The 25,911-nt window shown below is 46.1% G+C and overlaps 1 protein-coding gene across 2 annotated transcripts in view; it reads left to right on the top strand.

The window, feature by feature from the left end:
- Nucleotides 1–23,356, top strand: part of plpp3 (phospholipid phosphatase 3) — a 30,969-nt gene extending 7,613 nt beyond the window's left edge. Inside the window, exons 2-7 of one of the 2 annotated variants that reach the window (XM_030434166.1) lie at nt 7,591–7,748; nt 10,185–10,277; nt 11,068–11,255; nt 11,344–11,401; nt 15,434–15,610; nt 21,047–23,356. In XM_030434166.1, the coding sequence (XP_030290026.1) occupies nt 7,591–7,748; nt 10,185–10,277; nt 11,068–11,255; nt 11,344–11,401; nt 15,434–15,610; nt 21,047–21,175 (803 nt within the window). In that variant the 3' untranslated portion in view covers nt 21,176–23,356. Of the gene's footprint in view, nt 1–6,914; nt 7,070–7,590; nt 7,749–10,184; nt 10,278–11,067; nt 11,256–11,343; nt 11,402–15,433; nt 15,611–21,046 lie in introns of both variants that reach the window. The other variant, XM_030434167.1, reaches the window with a different exon arrangement.
- Nucleotides 23,357–25,911: the final 2,555 nt, after the last annotated feature.

The following is a 25,911-nucleotide window of genomic DNA, read 5'->3' as shown; positions in this document are numbered from 1 at the left end:
CATCTCCTCAAATGTGCCTACCAGCCAACGGCAACACAGAGGCAGAAGCAGCAGCAGCAGCATTGAGAGGCTGCCCTCGCAGGTGCCTGCTGGTAAAAGTCCCCTAGAGAGTGTCCCGACGGATGCCTGCGTGTAAAAGGCATTTATTCCTGTGAATAAAAATCTCTCTGAGTAAGCACATGTTTCAGCCAGCGGCCCCCCGGTCGCTGCAGCATTCACACAGAGGGGGGAAAAAGGACAGGGATTCACTCTGCACACCACTCTGCTGACCTCAGCCACTCCTGTGTGTGTATGTGTGTGTCCGCGATTGTGTATTTGTGTGAGGCACATCAGCAGCTTGTTGAAACAAAGAGCTGACATCTAGGGCCAAACATCTGTATCAGTGTACGCGTGTGCATGTGCACGGACGTATGTTTCCTAAACAGTGATTACGCGTGTGGATAAAAAAGCCTGGGTGGTTTTTACGCCGCCGAGTTTGTTTGTTTGGATTGCGGGAGCATTTTTTAAAAGGCCTTTGTGGTCGACAACTTAAAAAAAATGTTTGAGAAAAGCTCTGGTGAAGTTACCAGCGGGACCACAGTAATCCACTGTAACACCCACACAGCCACACACACACAGGCACACACACTCGCAGATGTCCTGGGCAGTGTGTCGGTGACCCTGCTCTCGAATTCTACAGTATAATCCGAGATGTAATTCACAATCCCTGACCTTCGACCCTTGACCCTGTAGCTACTTCCAGGGTCTGTCATGAACCTCGGCTAACCTCTGCACTCTGTCGCCAGATATGTGGAACGCCACACATACTCGCGCCCATGGCTTCAGTGACCTAAAGATAAAGTTAAACGTGTGGGCTCGCAGCACTGTGAAGTGGGCTGTGCGACAAATTTCAGAGCATCCGAGGCATCTGTTTGTATTTTAAAACCCCCTCCAGAGGTCATCGCAGTGTTTATTTGAAGGCTGATGAGTGTGTGCCCTCTCTAAATGTTAAGATGTATATTAAGACTGAGGCGGAGGAGGAAATACGAAGCTATTTTAGAGGAGTCGCTGTTGATATAATTCATTAAGATTTATGAAAATGAAAGAAACGACCTTCACAAATGATTGTGACCGTGCTGTCGCCACCGAGCCAGCTTCCTGCTCACCTGCTTCTTCACTCTTGGCCGAACAATGTCCGCTAACAAGTCGACCTGGCCCTGAGCCACTCATTCTCTATGATCCATGGAGATTGCAAACACACACACACACACGCAAACACACACACTGTGGATGCACTCTTGTTGCTGGAAGAGGCGTTTATCCAAATGAACGGACTAGAGGGCTTAACTGATGCAAAAAATCGAACAAAGACACTTAAGCTTCCCGTCTCTCCAAAGACACGGAGTCACACACATATCAAGTGACAACATCGTAATATCTATACATAATTCTATTATACATTTAGTAATGTAGAAGGTGTCAAGAGTGTTCTGTAACAACAGGTTATGTTGCAGCTTGAACTGATAGAAGTGTGACAAAAGTTTCCTCCAGAGACCAAAACTGGCCTCAAATTGACAAGTGAAGGTAATGGATCTGTAGCTATGTCATAACAATACACACAAACACACACACACACACACACACACACACACACACACACAGACACACACACACACAGACACAGATGCACAGATCAAGTTGTGTCTTAACTGTTCCCTGAGATTGATTGTTATTTAAATGTTTAAAAGACAAGTATCCATTTTTTTCATCGAGTTCAAGTTGAAACTAATTGTTTGTTTTGTCCAACTTACAGCCCAAACCCCAAAGATATTGAGCGCACAACAGTATTGTCTGATTTGTTGCGGAGCTGTGAGAAAATTCATAGAAGAAGAGAAAACAAAGACTGATTGATTGACTGGCCGGTCTATGGAGCCAGTCCCCCCTCAGCCTCTCTAACCTTCCTCTCAGTTCTTGGACCCGCTCCTTCTCAGGACGGGTCACATGGTGTGTTTGAGAGACAGGAGGAGGAAATCCTCCATTAGAGCAGACCACAATACCTCTTCCTTTTCCCCGCTCCGCCTCCCATTCACCTCTCTGACAGTCCGGCTCGCTCACTATAATCACAATATCATTCTTAATTCTGCTCCCGAAAGCCATGAAAGCCCATTAAAATGTCAATAGAGGCCGAGAGTCATGAGAGCGGGAGAAGGGGAAAGCTCGCCACTATAGTCTGAGCAGACATGCAGGTGTTGTTCCGCAGGGATGTTAGTGCCATGTCAGGGGGAATTAACCTTTCGACCGACGCAGAGCTTGAGCTGCCTTAAGAATAGTGATTGTGTCCCGTTCTGGCAGGTACAGTCAGTCTTAACACGAGGGAAAACAATGAAAGCTCACTGATCCTGAACCTGTAGGACAGAAGAGATTAGGACTTTATATTAATCAGCGCTGTTGAAATAAATCAAAACCCTAACGCTAACCCTAACCCTAAAATCCAGCTACTTCTAAGTCTTGAAAGGTGGTGAAATAAGCATTTGTTTTCTTTGAATATGACGAAATTGGAAAATCCAGACTAAGTCGTGTTAGTGCTGCTAATCTAAGCGCTAACTCGCTATACCAAATTTAACTCCAAAGCCAATCAAACGGGCTCCGGCTGGATAATCTCTGTTTCACACAAACAGATGCACGCATACACACACACACACACACACACACACACTCATGCACCGCAGGCCTCATATTCAATCCTAACCTACAAACATATGCACACAAACCATATATAAACACACACGAGCATACCGTTGTGCCACGATTTCTGGCCTGCAGTGGAGCGTGAGCATGTGAGTGGATTTATGGAAAGAAAATAAGTACAGCACATGCACTTAAACACACACACACACACACACACACATACACTAAGGCCCTGCAGTGACCTCTGCATATAAACACTGATTCAACCCAGCCAATGAAATACCTCCCTCTCTCACTCTCTATCTGACCTGCGGTAAGTAGTCTTTAGTGGCCTGCAGTGGTTCTCCTCGTAGACCGAAGGAGAGAAATGCATGACAGGATCTGATAAGACAAATAGAACTGTTCCCCAAACTCGCCAAACCACCCACTTAGGACGCGTGTTTAGTTTTTTTCTCCTGCTGCATTCTCCATACTTACTCTGCCTCCCTCCCTCTCTCTCTCTCTCTCTCTCTCTCTCTCTCTCTCTCTCTCTCTCTGTCTCCATTGAGGGTTTTTTTAGGCACAATTATTCTCAGGCGCCTGTTTGTGGCATTGAAAAGCAGCTCATAGGGAGAACTCACGCAAACCTCTCCCGCAAAGGCAAAAAACACAAAAAATAAAGGCTGAGATTCATGCAAAATGGTGCATTTAGTAGGATTGTTCACCAGCAGTGCAGGTGCTTTCCCCCTCCTGCACTGAGGCGTCCCTGAATGTTACTGACCTCGTGACAGAGCTTGTAAGATAGTTGTTCTTTAATTCACTCATGCACCGCAGGCCTTTGCCAACAGCCCAGCCCACCTCTTTCTTTACTGTTTTTATCTCTCCCTCCTCTGACACTCCCCCGTCTCTCTCCTCCCCTCTCGGGGTCAGCGGCCTCTGTGAAGGTCGCCCACTCTTTATCCCATCGCCATTAAAGGGGTCATATTTCTTCGTGCCGCTGTTTTGCAGATGGGGCTCAGATGGGCTGCGGGGTTAGTGTTTTAACTTTGCGGGCTGTCTGTGGTATGAGGAGAATGCCCACATGCCAGGGCTGTTTTTCAGGGGGGACAGGCAACACTAAAGAGCTTTGGCATCTCAAGGCCGGGGAAGCGTGCGATGGGAGGGAGGCTTTCGTTAATTCTCGATAGATAAAGTGCCGATGTGCTCCATCGCTCGCTCTCGCTTTCCGTTTTTCTGCCTCTCTCGGGAGACGGTCAACTTTCCCATGCTGCTCTCCGATCCCAGTTTAGCCTTTAAGCGCCAGTTTGCGTGGTGTGTGTATGTTTGTCCGTTTGCTTGTGCGTGTTTCCCATGTCTGTTAAGCTCATGACCTCCTCTCCTTTCACTTCTCCTCATTAACATTTGAATCCCCCCCCCCCCGCTCTCCACAAGTGGGTCAGAGTGGAAGGACGGAGAAAGAGAGGGAAGGAGAAGTAGGAGAAAACAGAGGAGAGACTGGCGTGAGAGAAAGCATGATCTGCCTTCTGAAAAGTGTTTACCCAACACATCTTATTTTCTCCAGCGTGCGGGGGTATTAAAGTTTAAGCTAAAAGACTCACATGCACAGAAAATCCGCACCAGAATGTGCTGTTGAGCCGCGTCGACTGTCCCGCCCTGCCTTGCCCCCCATAGTTCTGTGTGAACCAGCTCACCCAAAGCTCACCCTGCCTGTTGTGTGGATAGCGTGGTTCTCAGACACCACCAAAGTCTGGCCCAGCCCTGTGTGGGCCCACCAGCAGCCCGTCGAGCCCTGGCGCTGCACCCTGTTTGTGCAGGTGTCTGCCTCAGCGACCATCCCGTCTGCTGCCCTCTACCTACCACCGGAGAGAGAGGTAGTCGGCTTCAACTCCCTTTACACCATTTTAGTGGCTTTCCGGTGTTTTTTCAAGATTTTTTTTTGTTGCGTTCAAACGAGGAGATTCTTGAGATCGTTTTACCAAGTTCCATCTCGAACTTGAAATCGGCAGATCACAAAACATTCTCAAATCAAGGTTCATTTCGCGGCCGTTCTTGAGCTTTAGATTGACATCACATCGTCCTCATCAGCCGCTGGAGCACGATTGTCACGGAAATGTAGATGTTCACGTCTCATTTTCTCCGGAGCACTTCATTTTAAGGACTTCTTGTTCAGTTTGGGTTGAGGGTTGAGTTTTTAATGTTCATTCTGACCTCAAAGTTTCCAAAAATGTCCCTTAGAAAGAGTTCATTTATTGCAGTCGGCTTTCTAAATCATCATTTTCTGCGGCCAAAAGCCACCAGCGCCTCGTATATTAATGCAAACAGAAGAAACATGAAATTTCCTCCTATTTAGCCATATTAAAATGGACACGGGCTCATTTACACCTGAGACAACACTTTCCTCTTTCAAGTGGGCACAGATGTCACAGTGTGGATGTTAAGGAGCCTGTGAGAGCCTTGACTGTCCACAAGAATGCATGAGAGTGTGTGTTCACTCAGAGCGGTTACTGGTGAGGGCTGTGTTTTTCGCGACGGACCAGTAACACGATCTCCCTCTCCCATCGCTGGTGAGACAACGGCCGCGGTTTCTCTGAGAATTCCTGAGTAGATTTCTGACCCGAATGTCAAAAATCCCTGTGATGTGCGTTAACCACACAAACCGCACGCAGGAATAGTTTCTGTGCAGTCTGATGCTGAATGTATATGTCGGAGTGTCTGTGTGTGGGTCCTCGGGACGCCTTCTTGTCTTGCGCTCCCTCTATTTATGAGCTACTACGGTCATACGTAGACACGCCAAACATTCTCTCATGCGAAAAATGTTCCAGAGTTGGGTGGGCTTCGTTTTGTTTTTCTTAGTATTCACACATTTTTTTAAATCCCCAAAGGAAAATTTTCAAAGCCCCTGCTGGAGTTTACACGCCTGTATTTGTAGTCTTTTGATTTTGAGATATGTATTTATTTTCCTTTCAACAGAAGGGAGTGTGTGTGTGTATGCGTGAGCGCGTGCGTGTGTATGCTGTTGAAGACTTCAGCAACATAATTGAGGTAGTTGGATGAAGATCCTCTAGATCCTCACGAGTGCTGTTATCAAAGTGACAGTTTCTCATGTTGGGAAAGAGTGTTATGTGCCTTTCTGTATAGATTGAGTTGAAAAGGCTGATATCCTCTCGTCTTTGTAAAGTAAATATGTAGTAAAAAGGCTTAAATAAAGGTCTGAATATGTGGCTACTGTCCTAAACTGGTTAGCTTAGCGTAAGGACTGAGAACAAGGGAAAACAGCTAGCCTGGCTTTGTCCAAAGTTAACACAATCTGCCTACAAACAACCCTAATCTCAGTAACTAACATGTTAAATAGGCAATATGTGGGCATTTTAGTTGACAACATTTAAAAAATAATTAAAGATATCTACTTAAGTTAGCATGCGAACAAGCTAGCTCAGACTAGTCCTGCCTGAGAGCTCCTGCACTAGTGGTGTAAACACTTCCCTGGTGCCTGAGATGATAGTCCAGGCTGTTAGCTGCACAGCTAGATCAGTTAACTAGCTAAGGGCAGCAGATAGCGGTTAATATGGCAATACAGTGCCCACTATTTGTTTTGGGTATGAATTTGAAAGGGGGCCAGTTCATGTTGCACCTTTTAAATCTCATTTATTTAACAAACAATACCTTTTTGTTGGAAGGCTTCTTGATTTTCTCTGTTGTAAGCCTCTATGCTAATGTAGGCTAATAGGCAAACAAGTTAAGAAAAAGAGAGCGGTATCAATCTTTTCATCCAACACTCAGTAAATAAGGGTATGTCCCAAACGGTGAACTATTCCTTTAACAAAAGTTTTCTGCAAAAAAATCACTCTACCTGGAATGGCACTCTCTTCCCCTTCAGTTCACAACACTTAAGTTCTCAAAGTGTATTGAAATTGTCTCCCTGTTGGTGGGTTTCTTTTGTCTCCAATAATGGATCCCTTGAGCCAAATATTTGCTCTGTCAGGAGGGAGGGGGTCTCCTAATGCTGGAGAATAAATCTCAGCTCTGAATAGCCTGGTGTCACACTGTCAACAGGAGCAGCTTGACAGGGGAGAGTTTGCTGAGTCAACATCCTGATCGGTTGATGATGCTAATGTGCAAATATGTGTTTTAACGTGATACATTTCTCCTCAGCTGACAGGTGAGTAGCTTTATGGTGCAATGTGTTTCCCTTGTATTAGGCGTGACTGTGGATCATCCTTGTGTATGTGTGAGTGTGTGGGTTCATACATCCATTCATGTGTGTGTAGCAATGCTGCCCAGCCTGGTTCTGCACCGAACCTCTGTTCGCCCGTACCAGAGGGGTCTCTACTGCAGTGACTCCAGCCTGAGGTACCCCTACAAGAGCAGCACCGTCCCCTCCTCAGTGCTCACTTCTGTTGGGTTGACACTGCCCGCGGTGTCCGTAAGTCACCCCCCCCCCCCCCCCCCCCGACACACAAAGGGCACTCAATGTTGGGGGAGAGGCAGAAACGGGGAGGGCTGGTGGTTCATGATGGTCTCTGTGAAGGAGTGACAGTGTTAAATGAGTCCAGAATAAGTTGATGTAACTCTTGAAAGGTGCAATATGTGAGAAATGGGCACCTGTTGAATGCGATTTTTCACATTCTGGTGATAATAATAAAAAAAATACATCCTAACATATTGCACCCTTGAGTAAATCATAGTTTCAATTCACGGGGTTAGTTGCATTTGATTTTGTAAATCCATCACTCCTTTGCTCTCAGCTGACCTTGCGTGACATCCGTCAGCCCCATCCCATTTCTGCCATATCCCATGATCCCTTGGGTCCAGCGTGCTCCTTGTGCTCCCCCCCGTTCTCCGCTGTTTATGTCCGTGTCACTGACCTGGTGCTTTTATGCTTTCTTCCTTCTCTCCCTCTTCCTGTCCTTCTCTCTCTTTGCTCCCCTCTTGTGTCTCTTGTAGCTAGCCTGCCTTTCCTGATCATTGAGACTAGCACCATAAAGCCGTACCAGCGCGGGTTTTACTGTTCGGACGAGTCCATCCGCTACCCCCAAAAAGAGGGAGACACCATTAGCGATGCCGTGCTTTGTGGTGTTGGCATTCTTATTGCCATCTTCTCTGTAAGTCGATCTTTACACCTCCCTTTTGTTTTCTGCTTTTACTCCAATATAAAGCCACTTCATTTGACTCCTAGTCCGACAGATCAGTCTCACTAACATACTCCCCTGAATCAAGACGTTTGAGTGATTACCTATCATGCAGTATTTTCTAAAATAATCCAGTCTTCTGCTGTAAATGTGCTCTATATGTCCTGCCCTTTTCATCCTACAATGTTTTCTTCGTCATACTTTCTTCCGTATCAGCTCTGACTCATCCAAGCCATTTGTAGCGGCCTGTTTTTATTACTTCGCTAAGCCAGTCGGTGGTAGCGAGAGAGGCCCCCCAAGCGACATTAGGGAAGTGTGTGTTTATGTGTGTGTGCTGACGCATGCATGCCAAAGACCAAAGAGATTTTTACAAGGGCTTGGTCCACTCTCATACCTCCCACTCGTATCCCTGCATCCTGACTCCGTGCCCTCTTTGCCCCGCACATTACTCCGGGTGAACGTGTCAGTGCCCTCTCCCATGCCCGCGGTCCCTCACTGATAGCCTCGAGCATGAAGTCTTCATTCCCATGACTTGAGTGGCTGCAGTGTAGTGCCAGCAGATTAGCGGGGGCGCGGGGGGGGGGGTTCGAGGTTAGTGGAAACATGTTATAATGATATGCGGTGGGGTATGCGTATGTCAATTAGTGCCACGTGGTCAGGCTAGATGGTCTTTAAAGCCCCCAGACTTTTTGTGGCACAGCCCCCTCGTAAGTTCCCAGACTGAGACGTCGCTTCGCCCCCGACTCCTCGCCATTAGCTCGGTGGGCACACACACTAACACACACACACACACACACACACACACGCCGTACCAGCTCAGCTCTTCTGCTTATTGGAACCAGGAGACTGTACTTGAATTTAGTTAGTTCCCTCACATGTTCACGTGTGGGCAAGGCTGGCGTGTCTCACGCAGCTGTGTTCCATTAGCGGCGTCTACTGCCATGCCGACACCATTCCTCGAACGTGCACGCGCGCGGTTCGCTCATGCAGGCGCACACACACTGCTGTATATGCACACATGTACGTGCATTTAGTGGCAGATTCCAGTTGGGCCTCTTTGCTGCGAGGGAAATCCCAACAGTCCTGCTGGTCAGACCTGTCTGTGTCTGACACTGTGAGAAAAAGAATTAGCAATAGCGATATAGCGATCTGTGAGCAAACACACTGATGATCCAAATAAACCCATCAGGGAACCTGTTGAGCCCCCTGCTCTGGTGAGAAAGGCCCTGGCTGCACGTAGACAAGCGCAGGCATGGTAATAAACCAAGACCGGGAGATAGACAAGAGGAGGAGAGGTTTCAATGCAAATGCTGACAAGCCAAATAAACTTCTCTGGCCTGTATTGGCCTCCTGCGGTTCTTATCTTAAGCTCAGATCAGAAGAATTCATTAACAATAGCAAACACATACACAAACCAACGCACCGGCGTGTTTGTTTCTTCTGGCTGTGAGCCTGCCAGCTGATCACCCAACAGGCAGGATATGTGTGTTTATCAAGCCTGACAATACAAACACATGCAAATACACAGACATTTTGTATCTGCATTATCTGGAGAGGATGTCTGTGAAACACTGCACACATTTCAAGTCCTAATAGTATTCACGGTCCCAGTGCCGTCGGCTGGCTCACAGATAGACAGGTAAATATTTTCCTGGGAGACTGGGTGAGGAGGTTGGCCAAAGAGTGAAGCCTTGTATGGAAAGAGGAAGGAAAGGGAGATGTGGTTAGCGGTGGAGAGCGGCCGGTCTGTCAGTCAGATACCCCAGGTGGTTTATATATGATTGACATGTCCGTGCCTGCAGGGTTGGCTTGGCCATAAGCCCCCTCAGTGTAGATGAGGTCTTTCCACGGGCCCGACACGACTTAAAAGCGCCCGGCTGGAATGGCGGAGTTCAGGGATAGCCCTCACAACTTAAGCCGTATAGCAGACCACTCTAATAATATAAATCCTCCTCAGTCGGGTCAGTCTGACTGGCACACCGACCCAGTCTGGATCGCTTGTTTAAGTTTTCATGTTTTCCTTTCCCCTTGCCTTCACCGTCTCATTACCCTCCATATCTCACACAAAAGGCGCCATCATATCACTGAGCAGAGCGTCGCCACTCATTAATAATCTCACACCACATTCAGACTGCCTGAGGGAAAGGCAGGCCATGCTCACCCTATGTGTTTGTCTGTGTGTGAATGTCACTCATCCTGTCTGTCCTTTACTCACCCTTTTTCTTATCAATCTGTGACTCAAGTCTGGAATGAAAATTAGATATCCTGCATGATACACACTCAAACGTTAGCACATTTGCTGTAAGGTTATCTGTGAGACTGTAGGAGCATCACACAGCTAGATTGTGTTTTGTGTGTTTCCGGTCAGTGTTGTCTGTGTATCTCAAAAAAAACAATCCTCTCCCTCAGATCGTGATTGGAGAATGCTTCCGGATTCACCAGCTACATGAGGGAACCAAGTCTTTTGTGGGGAATCCTTATGTCGCAGCCCTCTACAAACAGGTCAGCTCCACACAAGCATGTTTTTGTGTGTAATCCGATTGTTAATAAATGACCATTTGCTAAACCCTTCGCCTGAACGGTTTTTGCCCAATCTAAGCTTTGTGATTCCCACCACCAACACATCACATCCACTTCGGAGTACTTCTCTCTCTGTGTGGATGCTAAATGCACCGAAACCTAAATCAGAATTTAGGCTTCAACAACGTCAACATTTGCGAAACACACTGCTTTGTCCTCATCCTAAACGCCATTGTTCTTATAATATTTAAAGTGAAAAGCACGGTTTTAAAATAATAATAATAAACCATCAGCCTCAACTTTAACTTGCTTGACCAAGTTAGCTGTGCAGCCTGACCGATTTTGGTTTTGTTAGCTTGACATAGCAGTCTATCTTACACTTTTTCACATCATTAATGAAGCCATCACGTGCATTTTTAAGACCCTTTTGCTCTTAGCTCTTGATTTAAAATGAGAAAACATCAGCCGTCGACAGTGTTTTCAGTCAATTTATGAAGCTAATGTCAGCTTATCATAGCTGAAAAATCAGTTTGCAACTGTCATCCATTCAGCCACAAAAACAGCGGTCTGAGGCAAGATATGAAAAAATTAGTAACTCAGAAATGACTCAGGGGTAAATCTGCCGTCACCACTGTAATATGTGATGTGTCAGGACTGAATGTGTTTAAACAGTAAACAGTAAGTAAGAGGGACAGGGTTTAGCTAAGGGACAATTATTGAAAGCTGCATAAATAGCCATTATGTCTAATCGTGAGTGTGTGTGGTCTTGCAGATGGGTGTGTTTCTCTTTGGGTGTGCCGTCAGCCAGTCGTTCACGGACATTGCCAAGGTGTCGGTGGGTCGTATGAGGCCCCACTTCATAGACGTGTGCAAGCCAGATTTCTCCACCATCGACTGTTCACTGGGATACATCACCAACTACACCTGCACTGGCAGTGAAAGTGATGTACAGGAGGCCAGGTTTGTGTAAACACCACTGCACACACACACTACAGTATACTCTACTAATATTATTATGACTGACTGAAGATAATCTTTCCCTCCACAGAAAATCCTTCTTCTCAGGACACGCCTCTTTTTCAATGTTTACCATGCTCTACCTGGCTGTAAGTAACTATTAAACTCTTATGCGCACATCGCAGCACAATCACAATCATGCAAGCGCACACATGCTTTAGAGTCACACAGACAATGGGTTTTCACGGAGAGAAGGTTGGACCGTGATTTTGGGATTCGCCGCCTGCCTTGAGAAAAAGCAAAACATTGTTCTCGTCCCCTTCTCCTCCCCCCTGCTCCTCACACAGTTTATGAAGAGTCTCATTCTTCTTTTTTCACTCCTCCGAGACGTGAATGGATGCACTCCACCTGTTTTCTTCAGAGCAGCTGTGCGTGCGCTTCCTGTCCTCTCCCCTTTCCCTCAATTGCTCCTTCTCACTCCACCTGTTGTGGGTGTCGGGTGGGGCTCAGCACCCCGGAGGCATTTCATGCTTCAAACGGTCTAATTGCGCACATTCACACACACACACACACACACATAGGCACATTTGCCAGCTCAAAGCTCCCCAATCATCTCCTCCCCTCGTGTCTCTGAAGAGCAGAGTCAGAGTCTGTGTTTTGGGTCTGTCTGGCCTGAGCTTGGTTACAAGGTGGTCTCGGTTCTCACGGTGTTCCGACAGTTGAAATTCCGTTGTTCCGTAATGCATTATCATGCAGCGAGAGGCGATGGGTATTTCCCAGCCTCTGGGTGAACCTACAGCTGCACTCTGGTCGGACCGAGGAACAGAGATGAGAGCGAATAAAAAGCAGGGGGGAAAAGCCGAGAGGGAACGCCGATGCGTCCAGACCACAGAGTGACACACTAGTCCGAGACCAGTGTTCCAGCTGCGGTGAGCTCAGGACCGTCGCCAGAGGAGGCTGGTGCAAACAGGGAAATAGAGGAGGAACAGTTTGTAGTCGAATGTTTTGGAATGCAAAACCAGCCTGAAACAAATCCCACAGTGGACGCATTCCTGGTGGGATAAGGAATATGCAGTGTTTATTTGTTTTTGCCAGCTGAAAGCCAGTGTGACCTCATGTTTTTACGCGCAGACCCTCCCACTCTACTGACGTCTCCTTTCGTAAGAGAACAAGTTTCTTGTGCGTCCTACATCAGGGCAGATGTTATTAACAGCCAAAATGTAGAGACGAATCAATAGAACACGAGGACAGATAATGTCCCTGCGAGGCTGCTGCATAGCCAATAAAAATAAACTAAGCCCTCAGATAATCAGTATTTTTTATTGGGAATTAAAAGGCACGTGGTTATGACTCTCTCGTGGGACTCTGGCTGGCAAATGCTGTGTGTCTTTTTGGGAAATGTGAAATTGTGTTTTGGAACAATTGGACTAATCAGCGAACTTCTGCGCTGGATGCATTACATCTGAACCGCTCTCTGTGCTCTCTGTGGTGCAGTTCTGGCTAAACAAAAAAAAAAAAGTTCTCAAGAGGATTGTTTTTGTCCTCAAGAAACCCGCTTCCACAAGCACAGACAAATATAGATCCTCCTCCTCCTCTTCTTCTTCTTCTTCTTCTTCTTCTTCTTCTTCTTCTTCTTCTTCTTCTTTGTCTTTGCTCTTTTGTTGCTCGCCAGGGTGAAAGTGTCATTTCCACAGTGCGGCTGTCACCTCGCTCTCCCTTCCACAGCCCACAGTCATCAGCTAATTGACACTGTGATTTTGAGGCGCTCCGTTTCCTGCCCGTGTGCCTGAGCGTTGCGCCTGTGACCGATGTGGTTGGAGCTGAGACTGTGAGATGGCACAGACCACATGGCACGCTGTGACTGCAGTGACACCGCAGCCTCAGAAGAACAAGCGCGCGTTTTGCTTTCGTGCGTTCTACTTTTGTTTAGTCTCCCATGCACATGTCTCTCTGCACACACAGAACCAGTAGCAGAGGACTGCATCATTTCTGCGGGCTTTTTGTTTCCGACTGAACCTACTACAACTGAGACAAATTGCTTGTTGATAGATAAATAGAAACTAATATGTTTGTTTGTGATGACAGTGGTATCAACCACAGATATTCCTTTGTTTCAAAGCATGGTGTTAAACCAAAAGGAGGAGGAGAAGGAGGCTGGTGAGAAAAAGAATGTGCCCCTTTTTTCTCATTCTTTCTCACTTTGTTGTGTTTTTCTTTTATGGAAAACTGACTCTGAGTCAGAGCGAGAAACAGAGAAGAAGATCGTACTGGAATGAGCTGGATTCCTTTGGAAACCACCAGACTTCGTGTCGCTCTTGTCTCCCTCTCTCATGGGAATGTGCCGGGAATCCTTTTGTTGTTGCGTTTTATTGTTGTTTTCCTTCGATCTGAATATTTGAGACAAAGCAAATCGCCGCGAGGACAGCCAGGGTCAGAGAGGCGGTTTGTTTAGGTCTGAGTTAGATCTAAAAAGGAGACGATGCATTTTTAAGATTTTAGAAGGTCAATGAGCCTCTCAGTTGTTTATCGTGACTCTGTGTGTGCATGGTCTGGTCGGGTTATTTGGGTTTACTCGCTGCCCTTCGGTGAGATACGGCCAAGCACAGGTCACTGTAACCTTTTCTTTTGGTGCTTATTCCTTCTCCAAGCACGCTTAAAATTGAGCGGTTTAGGAAGTTGTGCCGAGAGTTTTTTTTTTTTTTTTGCGGATGTTGCGTTCAGCTTGGGACGGAAGTACGTATCCATGCCCGCTACCTGAGAACCACTGCAGAGGAAACCTGAAGTCTAAACATCCCTGCCAGGGAGGAGAGAACAAAATTGTAAGGGATGGGAGGGAACACTTCCTCTGCTTCCTTGAGGAGAAGAACAATGATTGAGTGTCATAGAGGAAGTGCCAAAGAGCTTTACGTCCCCACCTACAGGGGCTCGTAGTGGACTGGGGCTGCTGTCTGTGGTTATTGTTAGCCGAGCTGATTATAAGACACAAGTCTGGAGGTTTTTGGGGCTGGGCAGACCTTGGCTGAGGCCGGCCCTCCCAGGCCCTTCGTCTCTGGGTGTGAGAGACAGGAAGTGAAGGGTATGAGTGGTGCAGAAACACAGGATGTTTGAGGAACCTGGGCTGATCTCACCACTGGGCATGTAGGTGGATAAAAGACGAGAGAGTGCATGTATTTGCACATTAACGAGTGACTGAAAGCGGCCTTGGTCTTCCTGACTCGGCTCTTCTCAGTCTTTATCGTGACCCAGAAACCCTTTTTTTTTTTAGGGTTGCAGACGGCACGAGGGGGGGTGCGTTCACTTTGTCTCGTGTTGACTCTAATAGAGGGAAGAGAGTTCATCCCGACAAGTCCTGAAACGTTCATGGCAGAGTATAGAGTATATATGTGCGTATTCCAGTGGATCTCTGTGGTCTCGCTGTTTTTACAGCTGCGACGTTGAACCATGAATCAGTAATGTGCGGGTCTCAGGCAGTCGAGCGTGTGTGTTGTGGAAGACGGTGTGTGTTTCTCTGCGGCTCTGGCCAGCCAGCCTGCCCACTTTGATTCAGTCTAGACCTCTCAGACAGGAATAATACAGACGCACACGCGCCGCACGTGAAGGTTTAAAAAGTCAACGCAACATGTTTTCAAATGGCTTTCAACTGACAATGTGCGTTTCATTATGCCCTCGGTAACATGATCTACTTTACATGCTTCACATCATAAACACAGGCAACTCTTCGTTAAACTGTACCTACATCAGAGCGTTTACATGATAATATGCAAGTAAAGGTGCAGTTTGTAGTTATGAGACGTTTTATTCAGAAGAGAACGCTCTTCATTGGCTGATTTTCTTTTTCCATGTCTAATCAAACTAAACAAACAAACTCCCTTCATTGTCATGACTGAATAAACTGAATAAACAAACTGACATTAAAGGACAAACTGTTTTTACTTTGTTTGTATTTGGCGGACCCTGCCACCTCTCTAGCTTCAAACACTGATTTTCCTCTGAGAACAAGCTTGTTTATTCAGTTATGGAAAAGATAAATACTCCTGACTTTCTATTATTTCCTCATTCATGTTGTAAATACTAAAAATTCTGAGTTTGAATTTCTGTCGGATGAATAAAATAATAACGTTACCTCTTTGTTCTGCTCTCCTTCCCGCTTTCTTTCTTTCTCTCTCTCTCTCTCTCTCCAGTTCTATCTCCAGTCCAGGTTTACATGGCGCGGCGCTCGTCTCCTCCGCCCGCTGCTCCAGTTCACCCTGTTGATGATGGCCTTTTACACCGGCCTGTCACGTGTCTCCGACCACAAGCACCACCCGACTGATGTCCTGGCAGGCTTTGTGCAGGGAGCCCTGGTGGCCTACTGCATAGTGAGTGCACACGAATCCATACATCTTTATGCAACTTAATACTTTTCTGTAATTGACCATTGGGGATCCTGCAGACGGAACCAGCCTTCAAATAAAGTTTGCCTCCTCACGGCTCCCCTCTTTGCTCGTTTTCTCCCCTCTGCTTTTTCTTCTGAAAAAGAGAAACGGAGCCGGCAGCAAAGTGAGGAGAATCTGATTCCCTTTAATGAATAACACATTGCCTGAAGCCAGGGCCTACTTGAAGAGTGTGTGTGTGTGTGTGTGTGTGTGTGTGTGTGTTTTTGTGCGTGTCGGCGTGTTAGTGTGAATCCATACACTCTTCACTTCTTCTTTGTGACATGTCGACGCAGCCGTTGCCAGAGGATTTTCGTAACCCTCATCATTACACTAAGCTAGATGGAGCCAAGGAAAATTGAATTCGGGGTCAGGGGGGGAAAATGGAAGGAGTGTAAAAAGAGAGCGAGTGAGAGAGAGAGAGAGAGAGAGGATTAGCCTTTGAAACAGGAATGGGGCTGTTAATTATTTTGGGTTTTTTTTATTTGGCGGCTCTGGTTCTATCAGCACAGCAGGCCGCCGCTAAACTCTGCTGCCTCCGGGAAAAGTATGGAAAGACACACTTATACACACTTGAACACACACACATACCGCAAGCAGCCCTTACCTTTCTACATGATCCAAATCACGGACGTGGAGGGGTTTGGATTCATAAAATTCAGCTAGACCTTAGTAGTGGCGCCTAGGCAGACCTTGGCACGGCTAGAAAATTCACACTCACACAATCACACACCAGCACAACAGGGTCCGCGAATGCCAAGATCACTGAGGGACCCATGAGCAGGCATCTGTGAGCAACAACCGACTGGAACGCTCTGGCACAATCAGCGCTCCTCCCGCTGGGTGCAGCTCCTGGACGGCATCGGCTCTGACAAGGAGGCGAAAATAAAAAGGAGGAGAGGATGTTTTCAGACAGTATTCTCAATTTATGAGCCTGACCTCTGAATGGGCAGATCTGGCAGGAGGAATGAAGGGAGGGAGGTGACAGGAGAGAGGAGCCTTGCCTGCGTCTTGGCTCGGGATGAGCGTTGGTTTTCAATCCAACTCAGCTATTCCACGAGCATCAGAGAGACAGACACTCTGTCCATACATCCATATGCATACACAACGTGCACACACACACACGAACACACACACACACACACACACACACACACACACTTATAGTGAAACCCCTGCCGGTCGAGGCGCTGAGGTTACTTTTACAATCTGATTTTGCCGAGCCTCGGTCGAAACACACATCTGTGAATACTTTAGCTCGGCTGGTTCAGCCTCTCAATGAGCAGCGGAGCAGAGAGGACCTGACAGGAGATGAGTGGAGGCAGGGCGGAGGGGGTATGACGCCCGTGTGCCTCAGAAACACCAGCAGAAAGCACTCAATCAAAGTGTGAACATCTTTAGATCACAAGTGTGCCGGTTCAGTCATTATTTTTTCAGATGTTGAGTTTGAAACGTAACAACAAGAGCAGGGGGTCACACTTTGAAATCATGTCGGCGTGAATATTTCAACACGCTCTTTTAAAAGTCTGAGCTTAGATCTACGACACGTCCTTTTGATGTTCAATGATTGCTGTTTATATCCCCGACTTTTATTTGTCTTTGAGGTCACTGTGAACATGCACTGTAACGTCATAACAAAGGTTTCTGAGGTTTCCGGGTTTAGCCCATAAGCCCATCTTTCTCATGAGATGTTTCCATGAAGCGGAAAAGGTTGATATTTATGAGCCCCCACAGCAGCCTGGGTAATGTGGTCCGTTAATCCAGGCCGAGCTTGTGCACATGCATGAAAAGGATGCGCTCCAAGCACAGACAGTGCAATCGATTTGACGAACAAAAGCACACATTGGACGAGTTAGTGAGTTTGCACGTCAGTCTCAAGTGTGCCGTCCCGAACAATTGCTCCGATGAGTTATACGGCCTTGTGGAAAAGCGTCTTCCCCTCCAAATACATTTCAGTAATTGTCTGTCGAGAAGTGTGTTGTTCCATGACTTTATTGTCGGTGCTATTCCAGGTTTCCCTAGGCTGCAGTTACCTCTTTAATCCCAGTGCTCCCCCATTGAGTGCCAGTAAAGGAACAATGCAAAACCCAGGGCAAGAATGAACACATTCATAAGTCGTGACGTGTTAAGACTGCGGCTTTGTTGTAAGTTTATTGCTGCTTTAAACCTTATTGTCTGTCCTCACATCTGAAGATGGATGAGTCTGAGTCAGAGGCATGAAGTTTATGGTTGAAAATGTAGATGAATGTCTGTTTTCAGTCAGACCCTCTGTGATCCAGAGAATGGAGGAACCACAACAGGAAGTGGCTCGTCTGTCCTACCTGGCACTTCCTATCAGACACGCTGACCTACTTTTCAGCATGTGTTGTAATAAAGGTCAAGTGGAGCGACTCCGGCAGGAAGCAGCTGTCAGAGAGAAAGCCGGGGCAGCGGCCATTTGTTTACCGAGGTTCATTGTCACAGTGGAGAGGAGTCGGGTCAGGCGTTGAAGGAGGAGGGGGCAGGAGGATGCTATCCCTGCACGAGGGCAGGAGGCACATACACAAACACTGAAGCAGTGTCTGTGTGGTCAGTGAACTTGTGTGAAGCAGGAAGTCAACTTTAATCAGTCAAACACAGACAAGTCAAGTATCTTGGTTTTTTGCACACATGGTTAGACATCTGTTGGTAAGATAGCAGCGAAAGGCCCACTGTTTTCTCAGCAGCACGCTGCTGTGTTGTGTGGCTGCACGTCTATTCATAATTGGTTTCATGTGCGTGCGAAGAAATTAACCATTCGTACATGCAAAGGGGGTCTAGTGAGTAATGAGTCAGGGTTTTTTTTGTTAAAGACATTCACAGTTCCTGCAAGTGTGTGCGCTACCTTCCTGTGTGGCTGAGCTTCTTTATGTGTCAGACTTAAAAGTGGTTCACACAGTAGGTGGGAAATTAGCACCAGCCACCAGGAAATGCTGCTAACATGTGAAAGTAGCCGGTCTATACAGTGATGGAATGTAACTTAAGTACAATATTGATATACACGTTCTTTTGCTTGAGTACTTCCATTTTCTGGGATTTTGTATTTCCACTTCACTTCAGTTTTCGAGGCAAATATTGTACTTTTTAATCCACTGTATTTATTTGATACTTTTAGTTACGAGTTACTTTGAGGAAGTGTTGTTTTTTACACTGCCAGCACACAAGCTTCTGCGTGGGCTAGCTGGTTAGCATGCTAAACATGCTTTACAACAGTCTTTCATAGACATCAGGTCGTCAAAACCGTTTTTCCTTCACATTCTGTTGACGATTTTTGTTCAGAATTTTTTACTATCAAAATTCTTACATGTTGCACCTTTAATTTACTTCTGCAATCGGAATAAAAAATACAAAAATCTAATAATTAATCCAGTAATCAGCCAAGCAGATTTACTCTCACTTGAACTTGTTCATTTATTATCAGATACTTTAAGGCTTTATGGGTGACTTTCACTTCTCAAAGTAATATTTTAACACGATATCTTTACTTTTACTCAAGTGTGATTTAGGAGACAAACTGCTGAGTCTGCATCACTCAACACAAAAGGCCTGCCGGCTTTGCGTGTGTGTGTGTTTTTTCTATATCACGCACAGGAAGCGGTGCGGTCGCGATAAGCCCTCTGCCGCGGCACGTTTAGGGGAGATATGTCAGAGGTTGGGTGACGCGGCAGCGAGGCTCACTGTAATTGGACACAATGCATCCTGATGGGAAACGAGGCTTGTGTGTTTCCCATGGCGTCTCGGGTGATTCCCAGAGATATGGCTCCGCACACACACTCCCCCTAATTATATATCATATGTAATACACCATACAGAGGCTCTGCGCAAACTGCTGGCTGTAGGGACAAAGAGGTCTTTTAAAAAACTATGAGAGCAGCTGTGTGTAGGTATCTATCTGCGTGTGATGTCATCCGTCAGTCAAAGGTCAGCAGTGAAGGTCTTTTTGTGGTCCGTAAATGTCAAGCTATAATGGAATTTGAGGAGGAAGAGGAAGTCTTTGTGCTGAACCCACCGCTCAGAGTGAGACAGTCCTTGTTGTATAAATAGATCAGTGACTGTATGTGGACCGTTTCTTCCTGGAAAAACAACGAAAGATGATCAGGGAAGTGCCCCTAGTAGGTTTTTCCCCCAAGCATTAGAGCACGATGTGTTTTCCCAGTGTGTTTTCTGTCCATATTGTTTCCTCCCCCCCCCAGAGGAGCTGCTGCACAGTGGGCTCCTTTTCTCAGCGTTTAGTGTTGAATGGCAGCTTCTCCCCCCGGCCCTCCCTCCTCCTCTCCCTGGCACAGGCCCTCCGCTTGCCCTCGACTGGCAGCACGGAAGGAAAAGCTGCTGCGCCTGCCAGTTATATGTGTGTGTTCGGCGTGTTGTTTGTGTGTGTTAGTCCGACGCCGAAGCCACTGTTGCTCATGAATGACCCCCAGAACCCCTCTAAGTGGAGACGGTGGTCCACGGTTACACAGTGGGCAGTAGTTTCCATGGTCCCACTTCCTGTCCACCCATGCCCATTTTCCTGTTTGACATATGATGTCATCACAATCTTAGATTTCCTTTGTTTGCCAGGCTGACCTCACAGTTGATGTAAAATGGGAATCCACCCCTGGCAGCATTAAATAGATGATTAGCCAGGGTTCACTAAATTAGTCAGTTAAGGGCGAGCTATACTCAGTTCCCTTCCTTTAGCCAGATGACTCAGTGGTGCTAATGTGGGACTGCACCAAGTGTTGCAGACGGAGGTGATAGGGAGTTTCTCATCATGGCATTATAAAGTCATGGAGTATATAATTACACGTCTCTCCTGCTCACGGATCCGCTGCAGACACATGAACATTTTGCTGCATATTTACACACCTGCCATGTTTTATCCAGAGTGTTTCCAAATCCAGCCAGAGGAGCACCTGCTGTTAAAGATTCCTCACTCAAATCAGCTAACAGAAGACACATATGGTCGTTATTTAGCAATTTTGCTTTGCCAACAGGCTTAAAACCCTGGTGGAAGTTGTCTGGAAATAGACAAATCAACTGAGATAGGTTTTACATGCTCTATGCAAAACACAAGGTGTTGTCCGCTGGGGTGCATTTGCATATCAACTGAATGACGAAATTGAACACACGAAGGTCCAATTAGTCATCTCGAAATTTGGTTCGAGTGCTCAGATTAGGGCTGCAACGCACATAGTGATGGCTTTATTATTTTCTTTTGTCCCACCAGCAATCCAATACCGAGAGTCTTTATTTACTATCATGAATGACAAAGAAATGGACCTTTGCAGCTTTAAATCATCATGTGGTTCATTTTTGCCCTCCCCTGTTTTTGCTGACGTCCTCATGTTTCCTCACCTTGCTCTCCCTCTCTGTGTCCACCAGGTGTTCTACGTGTCCGACCTGTTCAAGCCCAGGGTGAAGCCAGCCACGCCCCCGCCCTCGCCCATCAAGAAGGAGCTGCTCCCCTCCTCTGACATAATCGAGAGGAACAACCACCACAACATGGTGTGAGAGAGGCCGCGACGTCTTCCTGCGACCGAGGAGCCAATCACAGCGCTGCTCACCTCCCATCGGACAGTAGAATGTAGCGACGAGAGACTGTAGCTGCTTCTCAAACGGCATCCTCCTCCCTTGTGCCCAGCGAGGCACTTTGTGGACTAGGGTGTCAGATTTGAGATTTGCACAGCAGAGTCCACTCTCACTATCCAGACTTACTATTTACCATTTTGTTAACTACTAATCAACATTTGAGCCCATCATTTTTGAGCACAAACAGGGAAGAATTGGAAGCTAAAAGACAAAAAAAAAAAAAAAGAATTCAGAAATTGATGACCTGACAGGCAGAGCTGAGGGTGCGGAGGTTTGATGGAAGTGTAACCACATAAAGGGAAAAAACCCTTGTGAAGAAAAAAACTAATGAAGAAAAAGAGACATAAAAAGACAAACCCCCCTGCCTAGGGAGAGAGGGATGTCCAGCGATGCTTCCTCTCTGAACTCTCTGTGGCTTCGGAACGCCGTTGGACAACAACTTCCTTAGCTACAGGAAGGATATTACTGCAATAACTAGCAGCATAGAAATATTAACAGTATAGAAAAAATATAACTTATAGCACTGTTTTTTTTTTTGTTTTTTTTTTAAAGTTCATTGTCAATTATCACCACTCGCTGCCTGAGACGTCTAACTGAAAGAAAACTTGATGATGCTGAGACCCACGAGACAGAAATGTGACCCGACTGAGCCTGGCGTGGTGGTCGCACAAGACTCCACTCTCAGGCAGGATAAAGTTAGCATAGCACGGCTTTCATTACAGTAACCCTGTAGGCCACTGACCTTCTTAGGTCTTCATAACATGTGTCAGAGCAGTCCTCTGGCTGTCTTTCAAACCTTCCTGACTGATAGTTGAGACATCAGTATCCCAATAAGCTGTGTCTGCCCTCCGACCTCATACACCTCTGTCTCCAAATCAGCACGTCAAGCTTTTTGTCTTGGACTCTCAGAGCGGCCCAAAACCCGGGATGTTGCATTTCTTTGAGGGTTAGATGTAGTAAAGGGGGGATATTTTCTGTGGAAGGAGGGAGGCAGATCTCCCAGCCTCCCAGCACCTGTACAAGGGGCGTGGCTGTGCCATGCCACTTCCTGGTGTTGGGGCCATCCGCTTGGCTTCCTGAAGTGGAAGAGGATGTGTTGGCAGAGTGAAGGGGTGCAGTCTGTCACCGTGGAAAGAGGGTGATGATATTCAGCTAAGCTGGCACATTATTTTGGGATGATTTGGGCTCTTTCCGCTGGCAGGGAGGGGCTCTCACCCACCCAATCACTCATTGGCAATGGATGTTTGTCTCTCAGTGTGTGTTTATGTGTGTGTGTGTGTATGTTTGTGCTTGTGTGGGTACGCTCGTGCTTGTACATGTACACCTTGTGTGTGTGTTTGAATGTGTGTGTACATATGTATGAGCGCTGTGAAACCCCCCTTGATAAACTATGTGTGTGTCATAAAACGCACGCAGCGTCAGCTGTGCCAAGTGTGAATGTGTGTGCGAGCGTGTGTGTGTGTGTGCGCCACTGTGTGTCATAGAGCGAGCGAGCAGGTGAACGTTATAAAAACTGTGGATCTTTTTATTTTTATTCTCTGCTAAGAAGCATCTTTAACCTTGTATGTTTATAGCCGGTCCTGTATAATCACTAACAGTTGTACAGACACAGAAGCCCTTTTTATTTACAGCCTACTCAGATATCCTCCTCCAACAACACACTCCGCCATGTTGCACATCTTTTCTCATCGTATAGTCCGTCCTATCATTTCACAAAGCCGTTCTCACACTCTTTTTATAAATATATAAATAATGTATAGATCACTAAAATTAACTCTGTAAGATATTGTTTCTTAACATGTTTAGATATATCCACTATGATTACAGACCTGTGTTCTTTACAAAATGCTGCTTAAAAAGCATCGATTTGACAGATTTTTGTATCTAGATAACTAAACTATTGTAGATTTGTTATAGTTACGTTTTGTAATATGCATTCAAAAACAAATACACCCACAATTGTATTAAAATTCATTATTAGTATTTTTGTATTGTCTCGTTTTTTTGTACAAACGACATAGTTGCAATGCTGTTTTTTTTTCTGCTAAATGTACTTAGCTCTAATACATGTGCTTTTAAATAAAAAGCTCATTATGAACACAACTGTGGTTTGTCTCGACTGTCAATCCTGAACTTTGACTTGGTCTTTGTTGAAATTGTATGCTCCTGGAAATGATGCCTGTGAAAAAAAATGCACACAATAAAAAAATCAGTGGTGGAATAGGAATACTTTTATATGTATTATTATTTAAAAGCAACAAATCCAATAAATGTTGTCGTTGCAGGCTTCTAATGACCCCATCCATTCATCTTATTTGGCCCGTGTGACGTGATGGAACAAACTACATGTCTGTTTACTTATGCACCGGCTTGCCTGCAGGTTCTCTATGCTACTAGCATAGCGAGCTAGATGCTAGACATGATAATGGCAGAGAAAGTGCAGCTTGTATTTAGCCATATAGCCATGTTTCTTGTGTATGTTGATTGTGATAATATTTGGAACCTTCTCACATGTTCGGAATCGGTTAACGATGACAGCAATGCGCTGCGCTCCCAGTACACAGCTACTCAGCCTCTTCTTCAGCAGCTAACATTAGCACAAAGCACACAGCCCCTAAGACAAAAAACAGAGCTGCTGCAACAGCAACAGACTTATACAGCGGCTAACGTTAGCACAGAGCACACAGCCCCTAAGTGAAAAACAGAACTGCTGCAACAGCAACAGACTTATACAGCGGCTAACGTTAGCACAGAGCACACAGCCCCTAAGTGAAAAACAGAGCTGCTGCAACAGCAACAGACTTATACAGCGGCTAACATTAGCACAAAGCACACAGCCCCTAAGACAAAATACAGAGCTGCTGCAACAGCAACAGACTTATACAGTGGCTAACGTTAGCACAGAGCACACAGACCCTAAGTGAAAAACAGAGCTGCTGCAACAGCAACAGACTTATACAGCAGCTAACGTTAGCACAAAGCACACAGCCCCTAAGACAAAATACAGAGCTGCTGCAACAGCAACAGACTTATACAGCTGCTAACGTTAGCACAAAGCACACAGCCCCTAAGACAAAATACAGAGCTGCTGCAACAGCAACAGACTTACACAGCGGCTAACGTTAGCACAAAGCACACACCTAAGTTTCAACAAAGGAGTCACCGTTTTGGGACTGACGTATGTTAATGTTTGCTTATGTTAACATGAATGTGAATTTGAGTTTTATTACCATTTATTAGACTGAAAAAAAGCGTCATGGAACATAACAAATTAGCTGGGAACACATCCCCAGCTGGCCCTCTGCAGGCAGTTAGTTTGCTCCTGCTGGTTTCACAGTCGAACCAACTCTGCAGCATTAAGTAAGTATCATTTCTTTTAAATTTATCTCAATTGAGAATGTTGTGCAGAAAGTTTATTATGATTTTGTAACTCATACGTGCTGCAGGTAGACAATCTCAGTAACTTCTCCTATCTCTGTCTCTAATTGAGGAAACAGACTTTTGTATTTGACTTTCTCTGCATTTTGCAACGACCTCACCACGGCCTCAGTTCCTTCTGTCAAAAGTCCCACATGAAATACGAGGGTAATGACACACACGCTGCTGAGAATGGCTTAGAAGTGTGTGTGTGATTTCACACTCTGACAGACACCAGACGAGAGGAGCTGGCGTCATCGTGTGTGTGTGTGTGTGTGTATGCGTGTCTGTGTGTTTCAAAGCGACAGTTTGTGATTATTCTGACCTAAACGAGACGTGTCATTTTCTCCACCACAGTTTGTTTCAGCTGAGGAGAGAAAAGCCTGACTGACACTTTCTGTCATCTCAAGTGTTTATGGACTTCTTTGCAAAAACATAGTGTTAAATCCAAGAGCTACACTTTAATCATGCACAAGCACACCATGTCCACATATTCAGTGTTTAACAGACATATATTTAAAACTTGTGTACTTAAGAAATCTACAATTCTAAGCAGATGTGTGACCCAACCAACAAGAAACAGATGTCTTTGTCGAAGTTTGATATGACGATGAAGAAAAGAAGAATAACTCTCACAAGAGCCTCCTGCAGCGAAAGACTGGCACTCGCTACGCTTAAAGAGGCAATCACTCAGGGCAATCATTTGACTGATGTTATCATTATAGTGGCATGCATGTTTCCCCTCAGTGTCCCGTAAAGTGCCATCTTTTATTGACAGTGACAGTACAGCTGGTCTGAGGTCAGTTGTAAAAAAAAAACAGCACCAAAGTGAGATTTACGGTGCCTGCGAACAGCTGGTAGGCCTGGGGTCAGCCATGCGTGGCTGTAATAGTAGAGGGCCTGCTGCTGAGGCAAAGAGAGGCCCATGTTGTGGTCTTGTTTGGCAGCAGCGGAGCAGAGCAGAGCTGGCACGGGGCCGTCACAGGGAGGGCCAAGGCATTACATAGTGCTGCTGTACCTCTCTCAGAGTGCTGGGTGTGCGTCCCTCATCATCGCACACTGTGCCGAAACATCCACTCGGTCTGTTTACTCTCATTTATTGCTTTACACGAAGCCGATGTTTCCCTTCGCCTTAGTGTCCGAGCTCGTGTAAAAAAATCAGACGTTAGTTCCTGCTGGCATGCGAAAAAACCTTGTTGGTGATGTTGACATTTTAACACAAGTTGGATGGATTACGTCCT

The sequence above is a fragment of the Sparus aurata genome, chromosome 11 (assembly GCF_900880675.1).
Source record: "Sparus aurata chromosome 11, fSpaAur1.1, whole genome shotgun sequence".
Taxonomy (NCBI): domain Eukaryota; kingdom Metazoa; phylum Chordata; class Actinopteri; order Spariformes; family Sparidae; genus Sparus; species Sparus aurata.
Note: the sequence above shows the minus strand (reverse complement) of the source record. Positions and strands in the feature narration are given on the sequence as shown.